Below are 13,531 nucleotides of genomic sequence, written 5' to 3'. Positions count from 1 at the left end.
TCTCTTGTGCAGCACAGGCTTTAGGGCTTCAGTAGTTGTGACCCACAAGATTAGTTATTCAACGGCATGTAGGATCTTCCCCGACCAGGGATTGAACCCATGTCCCCTACATTGGCAAGCAGGCAGATTCTTTTACACTGCACCACCAGGGAAGTCTCAGTCATACTATTCTAATAGTCCTAGCAGACGCTTCTGTCATGCTTACCAGAGGCTGAGTGTTTCTCTCACTGATTTACATCCATTGTTTTATTTCATCCTCCTAACAAACCCTGGGAAACTGGGTCCCAGAAAGAACAGGGGGTACAGAGTGGGGCAGTGACTCGCCCAGGCCGCCAGGGTGGGAATGGGTGAGACCCCAGTTGACCCACCTGAGTGCTTTGCTGCTCTGGATATTTTCAGTTGCCCTTCAGGGCTGCTGTGATCCCCAGATTCCATTTTGTTTTGGCTACTTTCAAGTTCACACTCTGGACACTTCTTCATTTTCTTCCCTTGGGAATTTTTGAAAGCCTGCCATTTTTTGAAAAAGACTCTCTCTTTCTTCTCAATGGTCTGTGTGCTTTGCTACTGCAATTTCAAATGTCATTTGGTCTGGACTGTACCTCTGTGTGACTTTGAGCAAGTCAGTAAACTTCTCTGAGCCTGTTTTTGATTATGGGTGGGGTGTGGTGGAGAAGCCAGGCCTGAGCCTGTAGGCCTGACCTCCTGGGGTTGTTGAGTAGACCCAGGGCAACAGGGGAGAATGTACTTTTGTGCTGTGCTGACAGGTCTTCATTTTTTATGCTATTGATTTTCTTATCCTTTGCCTCACGTGACTTTCCTGAGATTCTAGTGTGAGATTTTAAATTAGCCTCTAAGTTTAAGGACTACTATTTAGCATTAAAGTCTTCCTTTCCCCCTTTTCCTAACTGCTGCCTGAATGCTCATCCTTTTCTTTTCCAAAACTGAATGATTATGAGGGGAAGTGATGGGCTTACCCTCAGGATATTGAACAAAAGCAGGTTGTGGTCACACGTGGTCGCCTACCCCCATAACCATTCAGAATCAAGTTTGTCACTTTACTTAGAAATTCTGAAAGACTTGTTCTTGGAAGCAATACCTTGATGTATCCAAAAACCTGACATACTTGTCTCTTCTCTTTGAGGCCTCTGGTCATCCATCTCAGCATCAGGATTGGTATGGCCCCACAGTCCCCCTGAGTGGACCTGAATATCTGGTTTAACTGTTCTAGAAAATCTTCCTGTTGTAGGTGACTTTCTGCCCCTTGGAGTGGCTGAGTTTGCAGAGCCCAACCTCTTGGACTTGCTTGGTTCTAGAAGGCCCACTCCAACACAGGGAGCTGACCACCAAGTGAATCTGGGCTCCACCAGGGCTGCAGAGAGAAGTCCCAGCCCTCACCCCTAAGCCCTGGCAGTTAGCCATCAGTGCTTAAATGGAGAATTCCCTCTGTGCTTCTCAGAAATTCTGTGACTCTTGTGGCCTTGGGTGCTGCCTGTTTGAAGCATCCTCTTGGAGGGGCTCACTTCTGCTTCCTGAAACTGGACCCTTAGCCCTCTTGGACAGTTTGGGGGAAAGGAGCTGAATTGCCTCAGTGACATCCTTCCCAGCCCTCCTAAGAGGTCTCTGCTAGCTTTGACAGCATCTTTTTCCATAGAGGGTGACCTCTGTTTCTCTCCGTTTTGGCTGTTACATCCTCTCCCCGCTCCCTGCAGTCCTCTTGGCCAAGTCAAGAACAAACAAAACCCTACATTCCGTCCAAGCCTGAAGCATTTCTCCGGAGACAGTATTTCTGGGAGGGCAACTCTTGGAGGCTCCCTGAGAGCTGCTGCTTTGAAGGAGGTTCTGGGTGTTGCCACCTTGTTTGGCTCAGAAGTTCAGCTTCACTGAGCTTTCTGGGAGCAAAGCAGAGACTGACCTCCTCCCAGAGTGCCCCCTAACCCTTCAAGAAGCAAGTTCCTCTTTTACCTTGAGCACTTCTGGAAGTACTGGGGTCAGTTGCATGTCCAGAGACATGCCCACCCTGTTTTCCCCACTCCAACTTGCACAACTGTTTAGCTGGGCAGCTATCTCGCCCCAGAGACAATTGTTCCAATTTTCATGTTCAGCACCCCCTAGTCCAGCATCCTGCACCTGGTACCCGACCCATAGCTGCTCCCTCAACACTCTTTTTCCCCTGTGAGTTCTTGAGCCCTGAGGGCATAGGTTTGGCTGATTGACCTTCTATCAAAGAACTGAGGGAGATACCCTTATTTCCTGTTGCCCCAGGATTGATCATTGCAGTCGGTGGCATCCTGGCCACCTACATTTTTTGTTGATCTCCATGAAAAATGTCCCCACTCAAGGAGTAGCCACCTAATAGGCACTCAGGAAATGCCATTTAAGGAAATGAGATCTACAGTTGAGAAAAAGCAAAAACTATAATAAATAAGGGAAGATACCCTGCCAACCAACAAGAGACAGTTGAGCCACTGAGCTTGCTTTTCAGCCTCTTCTGCCTTTGCTCAGGCTTTGTCATGGATCATCACTGATAATGTCTCAGGACTCCAAAATCAGCAAAGGGGTCTCATGAGGTGTGGCATAACCCCACCATGATGACCCTTGGCCATTCCCATGCAACCCTGTGTTCTTGCTTTCTGCTGGCTTTTTTTTTTTTTTTTTAAGAAGAAAGATCTCAGTCAATCCAGTCTACTGTGATGTTAACCTACCATACTGGTTGTTTTTGCTTGAAGTTACTTTGGTTCCATATTAGAATCAGGCTTTCATAATGGATTGTGACTCACGGTCTTGCTGCCTTGTTGGAATGCCCTGGATCATTGTATAGACAGCTTTCTCTGTTCTATTATTCTATTCTGTATTATCAGTATAGCTGTTGAGTGCCAGTGCCACACATTAATTATATCAGTTTTATAGTAAGTTTTTATGGCTGATTGGATAGATATTGTATTATTTCCACTTATGGATCTTTTTACACATATACTCGTTCATAGTAACTTTAGAATATTTTAAAATTCCAAAAACATCTTCTTGGAATTTGATTAGAATCATTTTAAATATATGTTGTGTGTTGTGCTTAGTCGCTTAGTCATGTCCAACTCTTTGCGACCTCATGGACTATAGCCTGTGAGCTCCTCTGTTTATGGGGATTCTCCAGGCCAGAATACTGGAATGGGTTGCCATGCCCTCCTCCAGGGGATCTCCCAACCCAGGGATCGAACCCAGGTCTCCTGCATTACAGGTGGTTCTTTACCGGCATATATAATAAATATGTTATTTGTGTATAAATTTTATGAGGCAAGATAATGAACATCCTTTTAACACTGAGACTTCCTATTCAGGAACATGATGTTTCTCATTTACCCACATCTTCTTTTATTACTCTCAATAAAATTTTGTCACTTCCTCCAAGTAGGGCCTGTATTGATATTTCCAGAGGTTTTGAGTTTTCTTTGTAATCATTTATTTATTTTTGGCTCTGCTGGGTTTTTGTGCTGTGCAGGCTTGTCTCTGGTTGTGGGGCCTGGGCTTCTCACTGTGGTGGCTTCTCTTGTCGAGGAGCATGGCTCTAGGGAGAGCAGGCTTTACTGGTTGCAGCTCCCAGGCTCTAGGGCATGGGCTCAGTAGTTGTGGCTCATGGCTTAGTTGCTCTGAGGCGTGTGGGATCTTCCTGGATCAGGGATTAAACCCATGTCTCCTGCATTGGCAGGTGGATTCTTTACCACTGAGCCACCGGGGAAGTCTGGTCTGGAGGTTTTGTTTCCTTGTTTGTGCGTTGTTTTGTGTCTGATCTCGTGTAAAATACAAATCAACTTTTTGATCTCCTGCCTAGATGTATCACCTCCTGTCATCCTCCCAACCCTGTTCCACCTTTGCTGCATCCTTCCTTTCCAGAAGCCTTTGGAATATTGTTTAACATTTCTTAACCTCCTTCACAAGGAACTCTGTCTTATCTGCTTTATCTCCTCTTTTCATCATTGACCAATTTCCCATTTTTCTCATTTCAAACAACGGACAGTCACAGACTCTCTGATCAAAGAAGTGCAATAAGGAAACAAGTCTCTGAGAAAGACTCTTGGCAAGAATTAAGATGGATGGGTTGGGAGTGAGAAGAGGCTGGAAGCAGGAAGCCCATGGTGGCTGCCCTGGGAGGCTGGCTCCAAGGGTCGGGCTTGGGATGGAGGTGGGGGGAGTGAAGGACAGGACACGAAAGACTTTGTGGGAGAGGATGGCCGACAGCCACTCAGACACAGGGCCAGGTGAAGGACATAGTGAAGGTCACTCTTGTTGATCTGGAGCTTGGAGGATTGAAATGCATCAGAATTGATAACAGAATCCCTGGACACCAGCATGTGCTCCCGGGCACAGAGCACTTTGGCTTGTTCTTGCAGATGCCGCTGTGGGTTGTTGTGAGGGGAGGAGACAGTTGGGCAAGCCCACGTGACCCACCCTCATTTCGGGCAGAGTGGCTGCCAAGGCACTTGAGGGGTCAGTGCATCCAGCAGGCTCTGTTTCAGTTATGAAGAAGAGCATTTAAAATACCTCTTGGATAAAATCCAGAGAGTTAATAATTCAGCCTCAGATATGACTAACTCTTATTCCTTCCTTCTCGAAGTGGGTGGACGTGCTCTGAAAACATGTCGTCTGTAGAAACAGCTTCCCCATTATCTCAGGATGCCCAGAGGCTGGCTTCTTCTCGATTTATGAGAGCAGAGGGTGTCCATTGATGTGAACTGAGTTCTGCTGAGAATGAGGAAAAGGACATGTCAGGCTCAGAGCCACCCCCGGCTCTGTCCTGAGTGCTTGCTGTAGGTGGACCCTGGCTGAGGGGGGCAGGCTGAAATCTGAATAGTCCGTCTCTCTCAAGAATTTGCCATGGGGCTTTGTCTCCCTCAGGGGGGGCATCTTGCTCTCATTTGCACAAAGGCAGCAGTGGGGCTCGGCCTTCTCAGGCATCTCTGCAGGCTCCCAGTGACTCTATGGATGGGGGTCCAGGGGCTAATGATTCACGGGGAGTCCTTGCCTTTCTGTCAGTGCCTCCTGTGCTAGAGCCTGGCGCTGGGTCAGTGCCTCTCGCACGCCAGGTCCCAGGCTTCTGTCTTCCATGTCGCCATCCATGAGGCCTCATTCCTTATGCTCACGAGATGCTGCCCCTCCAGGCCTCATGTCTACATTGTAGGCAGGAAGATGGAGAAAGGGAAAAAGGCATGGCTCACGGGTCCAGCCCTTTTGAATCAGGAAAACAGAAACCCAAACTGCCAGCCTCAGCTGCAAAGGGTCCAGGGAGGTGATTGATTTCGCTAACATATTACCAGCTTGAAAGAAATCCAGGCCCTGTTGGTGAGCAGGGAAGAGGGACTCTATGTTGGGCAGGCCCCCTGCAGTGCCTGGAGTGCCTGGAGGAGTGGGCACCCCGCTGCCCCAAGGTGGGCACACAGGTCATCACATCCCTCTTCATTCCCTTCTTCAGCATGTTGTCAAGCCTTTTCTCAGGCCTTCTTAGCATTCCAACAAAGTAATATATTTTAAAATAATTTTATTTGTATTCATTTAGTTTTGGCTGTGCTGGGTCTTTGTTGCTGCCCAGGCTTTTCTCTGGTTGCTGTGAGTGGAGGCCACTGTCTAGTTGCAGTGTGTGGGCTTCTCTTTGCTGTGACTTCTCTTGTTGTGGAGCACAATCCCTAGGCGCACAGGCTCCAGTAATTGTGACTTGCAGACTCTGGAGCACGGGCTTAGTAGCTGTGGCTCACAGGCTTAGTTGCTCCGCGGCATGTGAGATCTTCCTGGACCAGGGGTCGAACACGTGTCTCCTGCATTGGCAGGTGGGCTCTTAACCACCAGACCACCAGGGAAACCCCCAAATAATATTTTAAAGTAGATTTCAGCTACATTTCAGGAGCTCCTGATAAGCTTATTGGCTTAAACGTATAGAAGACAAGCTTGCCCTGCAGGGTAGGGGTGCATTTATGCTGCGTGTCCTGGGAGCCCACAGTTCCAAGCCGGTGACACGCCCACAGGCGTTGTTCTTCCAGGCCACCAGGCGCCCAAATGGCTGGGATGCTTTCAGTTATTCTCTTCATGAAGAAATTGTAATTTATTCCCAAATGCACATTTAAGGACCTAAAATAGAACATTAGCAATTGAGTTTGGAAGGGCTCAGTAGGACTTAAGGGGCTGTAGCCAGTTTCTCCTTGCCAGCTCCCAGCCTCTAGTGCCACAGCAGCCACTCAGCTGTACCAGGCCCAGCCTGGTTCCCTTCTTCAAAGGAGAGGCTGAGGCCTCAGTGCGGGAGGCTGGCTGGCGTTGGCTGCTTGGCTAGGACCTGCCTGCAGAGGGGTTCTGAGCAGCTGACTCATGGAGTCCCCTGATATGGCCCTGGCAACCTCCAGCTTCATCCTGGGCAGTTCCCTGGAACTAGTCAAAGGCCCTTCTCTCCTCACCGTCTCCCCCGCCCCAGGCTAGTCCTAGACAGTCTTTAGGGTCCAGCTCGTGTGGCAGCTTCTCCAGACCCTCACCCCCTCCATCACCAGGTGAGTTATTCCCCCGAAGCTGGGCCCCTCATGCCGTGAGCTCACCCTCAGCATGCTGCATGGGCTCACCCATCCTCATCACCCTGGGCTTGTTTCATGAATCAGAATCATCAACCTCCAGGCCTTGTGGCCCCAAGGGAGGCTGCACAACACAGGAAGCTTGCTGACTGGCCTCCTTCCACCTGTCCCCATTTCTACCTGCCTTTGATTTCCTGAGAGTGGAAGGGGAAAGTTGGGGACCTTGTCATCATAAGCTCTGGGCAGAGGTGAGAACTGGCTCAGCACCTTACACCCTTCCTAGCTTCTGGCTGTGTGCCAGCCCCAGGCTAGCAACAGGGGCTGCTCCGAGGATGCCCGGGACAGCAGAGAGCATGGCGCCCCTCCTTGGCCTCTTTGCCAGTTCATCCCTTACTCCTCTTCACCCGCTCAGTGGGCTGCATCCAGATGTATGAATGTGGCAGGAGAGTGCTCAGGTGTCAGGGCAGAAGGTCAAGAGGAGCCCCGGAGATGCAGAGGGCAGACCCGCCAGCAATGCCGGGTTCCCCCAGGCTCCCGTCTCCTTGGCGTGTGGACCAGCTTTCTCCATCTCTGGGCACGCACCACATGCCCCAGGGCCAACCAAGGCACATTCCGACACCTCGCAGCCCACAGGAAGGGAACTCTGAAAGGTCTGAATCCTGTTTCCACTGCTTCTATGGAAAAAAACAGGGTGTTTCTTTCTTTTTTTTTTTTTTCTCCTTGCAAAATATCACATTTTTCCCAATTGAAGGAAAATCAATTTTATTTTGTAATGTGTCTGACTCGAGAAGTTCCATGGCTGCCCCCTTCTTGGCGGCTTCTCGGGGCTAATCCCTGATCTCCGCCGTGCTGAGCGGTAGCCAGTCCCTCCCTGAGCTGAACTGGGGCCATTTGTTTTCATCTCTAAATAAGTCGTGAGTTTGCTTTTAACAGAGGACTGAAGATGAGGCATTAATCTTGGATTCTCCTTATTTTATCACAAGAAAACGGCTGCAGATGGAAAAAAGCAGGAGATCATTGTCCTGGACTCCAAGAGGAGCAATGCTATTAATATTGGCCTGACGGTCCTGCCCCCTCCAAGAACGATTAAGATAGCCATTTTGAATTTTGATGAATATGCCTTAAACAAAGAAGGGATTGAGGTAAGAGGAGCTCGACAGAGTGTTATTTATGTTCTGTTGCATTACTGTCCAATGTGACTTTCTTCTCCACAGGGTGGCTTGCCACTTTTTTGTCTCAGTCAGACTCTGAATAGTGTTATAATTCTCACATCATTTTTTTAACTTCGGGAGGGGGGCAGTGGGAAGAAACCCCACTTTGCTTATTGGGAAGATCAGGTTCATTCATTAACTTCCTTCTGACCACACTCTGCCTGCCTCAATGCAGAAGAAGAACTTGACAGCCTCCATGGGGCACTGGAATGCCTTCTTTCACATCATTTCAAACCAAATACGTTTCATGAACAGTCTTAAAAGTAGGCTTGTCTGTGCACGCTCACCTCCGTGTAAATGGCTCTGTTTCTCTCTTGGCGCCCGTTGTGGTGTGTAGAGACGGGTTTGATTTGCTCAGCTGGGGAGCCCAAGCCAACTGGGTCCGCAGCATCTGTTGGTCTTGGTGGCACAAGTGGAGAGAGGTTGGCTGTCCTGGCTGTGACTGCGTGACTGATGGGCACCCCAGCTGGAGCCGCAGCCCCCCTGCTCTGCCAGGGTCCAGCACCCTCCACTGTGGGCTGGTGCCCGTTTGTGGGAAGTTCAATCTCCTCTTCTAATAATAGAGAAAGAGTGAGTGGAGCCAATGGCTTGGCCCACAGATGCCTCCAGGGGCGTGACCGGCCTGGGGACCCACTGGGTAGAGTGGGGAATCTCAGGACACTGCTTCGTGACATTGGTGGCAGCCAGCGCCGCCTCCTGTTGGCAAGGAGCCTTGGATTCCTTGAAAACATCTCCGTACTGGAGGTTCCTGCATACCCAGTCTCATTTGAAAGACTCGAGAATGAAGAAAGCCAGTGAAGGCTGGCTACAGTGAGCAGAGGGGCTTCAGCAGGAGAGACAGAAGTGAGGAAGGGCTGGGGGGCTGTGCCAGATGCACCCCCAGGCCTGAGTGTGGGAGGGGGCAATGGGGGCGTGGGGCAAAGTGGTGCCTGAACCCAGGTGGGCAGGCATGCCATGTACTTTGGAAAGCAGAGGCCTCCGCAGCAGAAGCAGTGTTCCTAGAGGTTTGTACTGGATTGAGTACAGACTTCAAGGTCCATGCTACCCAGAACCTTGGAATGTGACCTTATTTGGAAGTTGGGTCTTTGCAGGCTTGATCAAGCTAAGATAAGGTCATCCTGGATTAGGGTGAGCCCTGCTCCACTGGCTGATAGCCTTCTAAGAAGAGAGAAGTTTGGACACAGACACAGCGAGGGGAAGGCCATGTGAACAGAGAACACCCAGAGGGGACCACTGTGGGATGATGGAGGCAGAAGCTGGAGGGATGTGCTTACAAGACAAGGGACACCGAGAAGTGCCTGCATCTTCTAGAAGCGAGGAAGAGGAGAGGAAAGATCCTCCCCTTGAGTCTTCAGAAAGAGCATCGCCCTGCGGACACCGTGATGTTAGACTTCTAGTCTCTCAGGCTGTGAGGGAACACATTCCCCTGGTTTGAAGCCCCCCAGTTTGCGATGCTTGGTTATAGCAAACCTGGGAAACCAGCACAAGGCCTGAGCAGCTCTGCCTTGAGAAGCACCCACACGGCCTGTGCCAGGAGCAGGTGTGACGAGGAACATGCACTGGCCACTGGCTGGAGAGTGGGGCCCAAGCCCTGGAGTCAGGCCAGGCAGCACAGCAGGTCAGCACAGGCAGGGAGTGAGGGCACGTGGCAGACGGGGGAGGGGGCCCAAAGGAGACCGCAGGCAAATACCGAGGGGGAGACTGAGGCAGCTGCCAGACAGTGGGAAAGAAGGGGGCAGGTCTGGCCTCAATACGGGGCAGCTTCACCCTGGGGCCCCCAGAGCAACAAGGGGGAAGGGCGTTTGTGTCCTGCAGGCAGGTGGGGGCTGCCAGTCGGCTCACACCAAGTGCAAAGTGTCTCTCACACAAGCAGACGACGTGTAGGTGCTAGTGCATGATTGGCCATCCTGTTTACTTCATAGGATCTCTGAAAGAGTGCAGAAGCTTCAGATTCATACATAGAGAGGCTTCAAATGCAGCCAGAGGCAGCTTGATTGAAGGAAAAAATGACAACTTCCCCTTTTAAAAATATTTCCCCTTCTTGCCATGAGAACTTGAAAGTCCATCAAAAGAGACAGATTCCTTTGGTTTTGCCTTTGTTCTGTCCCAAAATGTCAATCTCCCTGGGTAGGGGAAGTTTCAGATACAATAGGTTACTCAGACTTTAGAATGAATCAGATGACTTTTTCCTTTTCTGACTGGTTTCCAGCTGAGCACCTTTTTGCGCCAGGAAGGAATGATGATAGGAAAGTAATGATGACAAATAGAGGAGCAGCAGCACATTAATAAACTAGACTTTCACGGGTTTCCTCCTCCGGGCCAGACACCAAGTAGGGGCTGCTCACAGAGGCTCATCAGAACCTTACGAGGTACACTGCTATGATCCTCATCTTAAAGTTGAAGAGGGTGCATCCCAAAGTTTGTCTGTGCCTAAGCTCACAAGCCAGTAAGAGGTCGAACTGAAATGTGGTTTCTAGAGCCTGAGTCTGAAGTGCAATCCACGGGCCAGCTCTGGGGGTGGCTGGCCCAGATGGGCTCTCTGGGTCTGGACTCACCCACAGAAAAGAACAAGAGGAAATCCGAAAGGGGAGTGAGGAGACACATGGGCCATTGCAATCTGTATCACAGTGCTGCCTACACTTTTCCTCCAGGAGTAGCTGGTGTCGGATATGATGTACAGTAAACAGATATGGCCTCGGAACACACTGCCTAACCCTTCCTGAGAGTTTGCTGTGTCGTGAGGCCTTGGTAGATCATCATTTCAGTTCAGTTCAGTCGTTCAGTCATGTCCAACTCTTTGCGACTCTATGGACTGCAGCACACCAGGTCTCCCTGTCCATCACCAACTCCCAGAGTTTACTCAAACTCATGTCCATGGAGTCAGTGATGTCATACAGCCATCTCATCCTCTGTCATCCCCTTCTCCTCCTGCCTTCAATCTTTCCCAGCATCAGGGTCTTTTCAAATGAGTCAGTTCTTCACATCAGGTGGCCAAAGTTTTGGAGTTTCAGCTTCAGCATCAGTCCTTCCAATGAATATTCAGGACTGATTTCTATTAGGATGGACTGGTTGGATCTCCTTGCTGTTCAAGGGACTCTCAAAAGTCTTCTCCAACACCACAGTTCAAAAGCATCTTTGGCTCTCATCTTTCTTTATAGTCTAGCTCTCACAGCCATACATGACTACTGGAAAAACCATAGCTTTGGCTAGATGGACCTTTGTTGGCAAAGTAATATCTCTGCTTTTTGATAGATCATATATAGTCATTAACATGGAGTTACACATTTTGGTCACACTTTTCATTGGAACACGGTTTCTCGGTTGTGGCTCTGTTGCCATTCTGTGCTGGACAGTTCTTTATTGTGGGAGCTGCCCTGTGCTTTGTAGGGTGTTCACAGATCCCTGACCTCTGTCCACACAATGCCCGTAGCACTGCCCCAGTGGTGACAACCAAGAATGTCTCCTAGACTGTGTCGACATACCATAGGGACAGAATCACCCTGACTGAGAACCGCTTCTCTGAAGCTGCCTGAGTGAATGCAGAGAGAGTGTGTATTTTCAATGCTTGTCGGTTGTAGCTGATAAGAGTCCAGCAGAAACCAGTCCTCGTGGGGAACCCGTAACCCAGGCCCTCCCAGTTGTTACCTGCTGCCTGTGACCACCGATCTAGGGGCCCTCGGGGGCAGAGAGGGTGTCCATCCTGTGCAGAGTCAGTCTCCCAGAGCTTATTGTCTAACCTTGTTGTTCAGAAGTTACATCAGGGCTGAGAAGAGATGGAAGTCACGTCCTTACAGATCTTTACTAATATGATTTCCAGCTTACACCCAAGGGCCTTTTGCTAAACCATCTGCTCTGTAGCATGGCACCATGGCCTAATGGAGTTGTATGAAACCTCTGTGTCCCCGGACGTGATTAGGATGTATTCACTGACATCCTGCTTGGCAACTCCATGTTGTGTATCTGACTCATCATGAAAACCCACAGGAGTAATTAACTAACTTCATTAAGAAAGTTGTTGTTCATAAGAGTGTTAAATTTTAGAATATGATTGGGGCCCATCCCTAAGTTGCATTAACGATATTTTCCCATGTAAAATGTCCGTGAGGCATCATACTTTGCCGACAAAGGTCCCTCTAGTCAAAGCTGTGGTTTTTCCAGTAGTCATGTATGGATGTGTGAGTTGGACCATAAAGAAAGATGAGTGCCGATGAATTGACGCTTTTGAATTGTGGTGTTGGAGAAGACTCTTGAGAGTTCCTTGGATTACAAGGAGATCCATCCTAAAGGAAATCAGTTCTGAATATTCATTGGAAGGACTGATGCTGAAGCTAAAGCTCCAATACTTTGGCCACCTGATGTGAAGAACTGACTCATTTGAAGAGCCCCTGATGCTGGGAAAGATTGAAGGTGGGAGGAGAAGGGGATGACAGAGGACGAGATGGTTAGATGGCATCACTGACTCAATGGGCATGAGTTTGAGTAAGCTTCAGGAGTTGGTGATGGACATGGAAGCCTGGTGTGCTGCAGTCCAGGGGGGTCACAAAAAGTCAGAAAACACTCATCAACTGAACTGAAAGAGGGTTTTTTTGTTCTTCCTTGCTTTTCTCATTTTTGTAGCATCTGTGTCTACTCAGAGGGTTAACACAATTGAATGGTCCCAAACGACATTTAAGTTGACACTGCTTGGCTGCCAGGCATCCTAGAAACAGATATTCCCTTTGGCTGCCTGTACAAAACTGCAGCATCTTTTCAAGCAGTTTGTGTTGGGGAACCCTGTCTGTGGGTCCAGGAACACACAGTTGAACCTGAGTGCAGGAGCCAGTCAGTGGGGTCTGCAGGCCCAGGAACCAGAATGTCCTGACAATTGGGCACCTTAGCCACACTGGTAGTTTGTGGAAATGCCATGAACATGGAGGTGGTGCTGGAAAGTAGGAGGAGCCCCTGAGTGGGTCTCCAGCTCTGCCTCAGTTGATCCAGCTTGACTTCAGGCACCACATCTTCATCTTCAAATTTGTTGCATTATTCTGCCTTACCTGCCTCACCAAGTTGTCACAAGAATGAAAGAAGATACCATCAAAAGAGAACCTTGAGAAGTTAACCTTTAACCTTGAGAAGTTTTTTTTTTTTTAATTCTCTATGAGACTCTGTGCATGAAGGAAAGCCATTATCTCATGGGATGGCAGGTTGCAAACCATCCAGCCTCGGCCATAACAGCTCCAACTTTTTGCTTTTAGATACTTATCCAGAGTCATAGCCAGGGTTCTGTTCAGAATTCATAAGGCATGATGATTACTTATTATGGTCTCATCTGCAGGTGAATGAGATGGCCAAACCCCAGAATATTTGGGTCCATAAAAAATAAGACTTAGGCATTTTCCTCTGAAATAAGATTTTCCGATACAGAAGCAAGCATACTTAAAGCAGTGCTAGAGAAACACTGTCTGGGAGAAAGCAAAAAACCACTGAGATTATTATGTCATGATTTTGTTTGATGTTTTTCTCCTTGTGAAACCAGATGATCATCACAGGGTCATCAGTAAATCTACTGACATGGTAAAGAGCAGATTAAAGGTATGCTCATTCTGTTATGATCTGCTCATGGAAAAATGGGAGCGTCACCTTGTACAAGGTAGCTTTGACCTGCTGTCCCCTGTCTTATGACTATTTTTATTGTCAGTGATGTGTAAAAAAAACAAAAAGTAAAATTAACTGGCAGATGGCAACCTCATAAATCTTCAACAGTGAACAAATGGTTTAAATTAGTCAGAGAAGTGAAAAACA

The 13,531-nt window shown here is 48.7% G+C and overlaps 1 protein-coding gene across 10 annotated transcripts in view; it reads left to right on the top strand.

Moving 5' to 3' along the window:
- The window catches only part of FHOD3 (formin homology 2 domain containing 3), a 521,499-nt gene that overhangs the window by 457,828 nt on the left and 50,140 nt on the right, over positions 1-13,531 (top strand). For 9 of the 10 annotated variants that reach the window (XM_061400414.1, XM_061400421.1, XM_061400420.1 and 6 more), the window contains one exon: positions 7,523-7,681. The exons of the other annotated variant lie outside the window; for it this stretch is intronic. In XM_061400414.1, coding sequence (XP_061256398.1) covers positions 7,523-7,681 — 159 coding nt within the window. The remainder of the gene's footprint in view (positions 1-7,522; positions 7,682-13,531) is intronic. 10 annotated transcript variants of the gene reach the window in all.

This window comes from Bos javanicus, chromosome 24 (assembly GCF_032452875.1).
Source record: "Bos javanicus breed banteng chromosome 24, ARS-OSU_banteng_1.0, whole genome shotgun sequence".
Lineage (NCBI taxonomy): Eukaryota > Metazoa > Chordata > Mammalia > Artiodactyla > Bovidae > Bos > Bos javanicus.
Note: the sequence above shows the minus strand (reverse complement) of the source record. Positions and strands in the feature narration are given on the sequence as shown.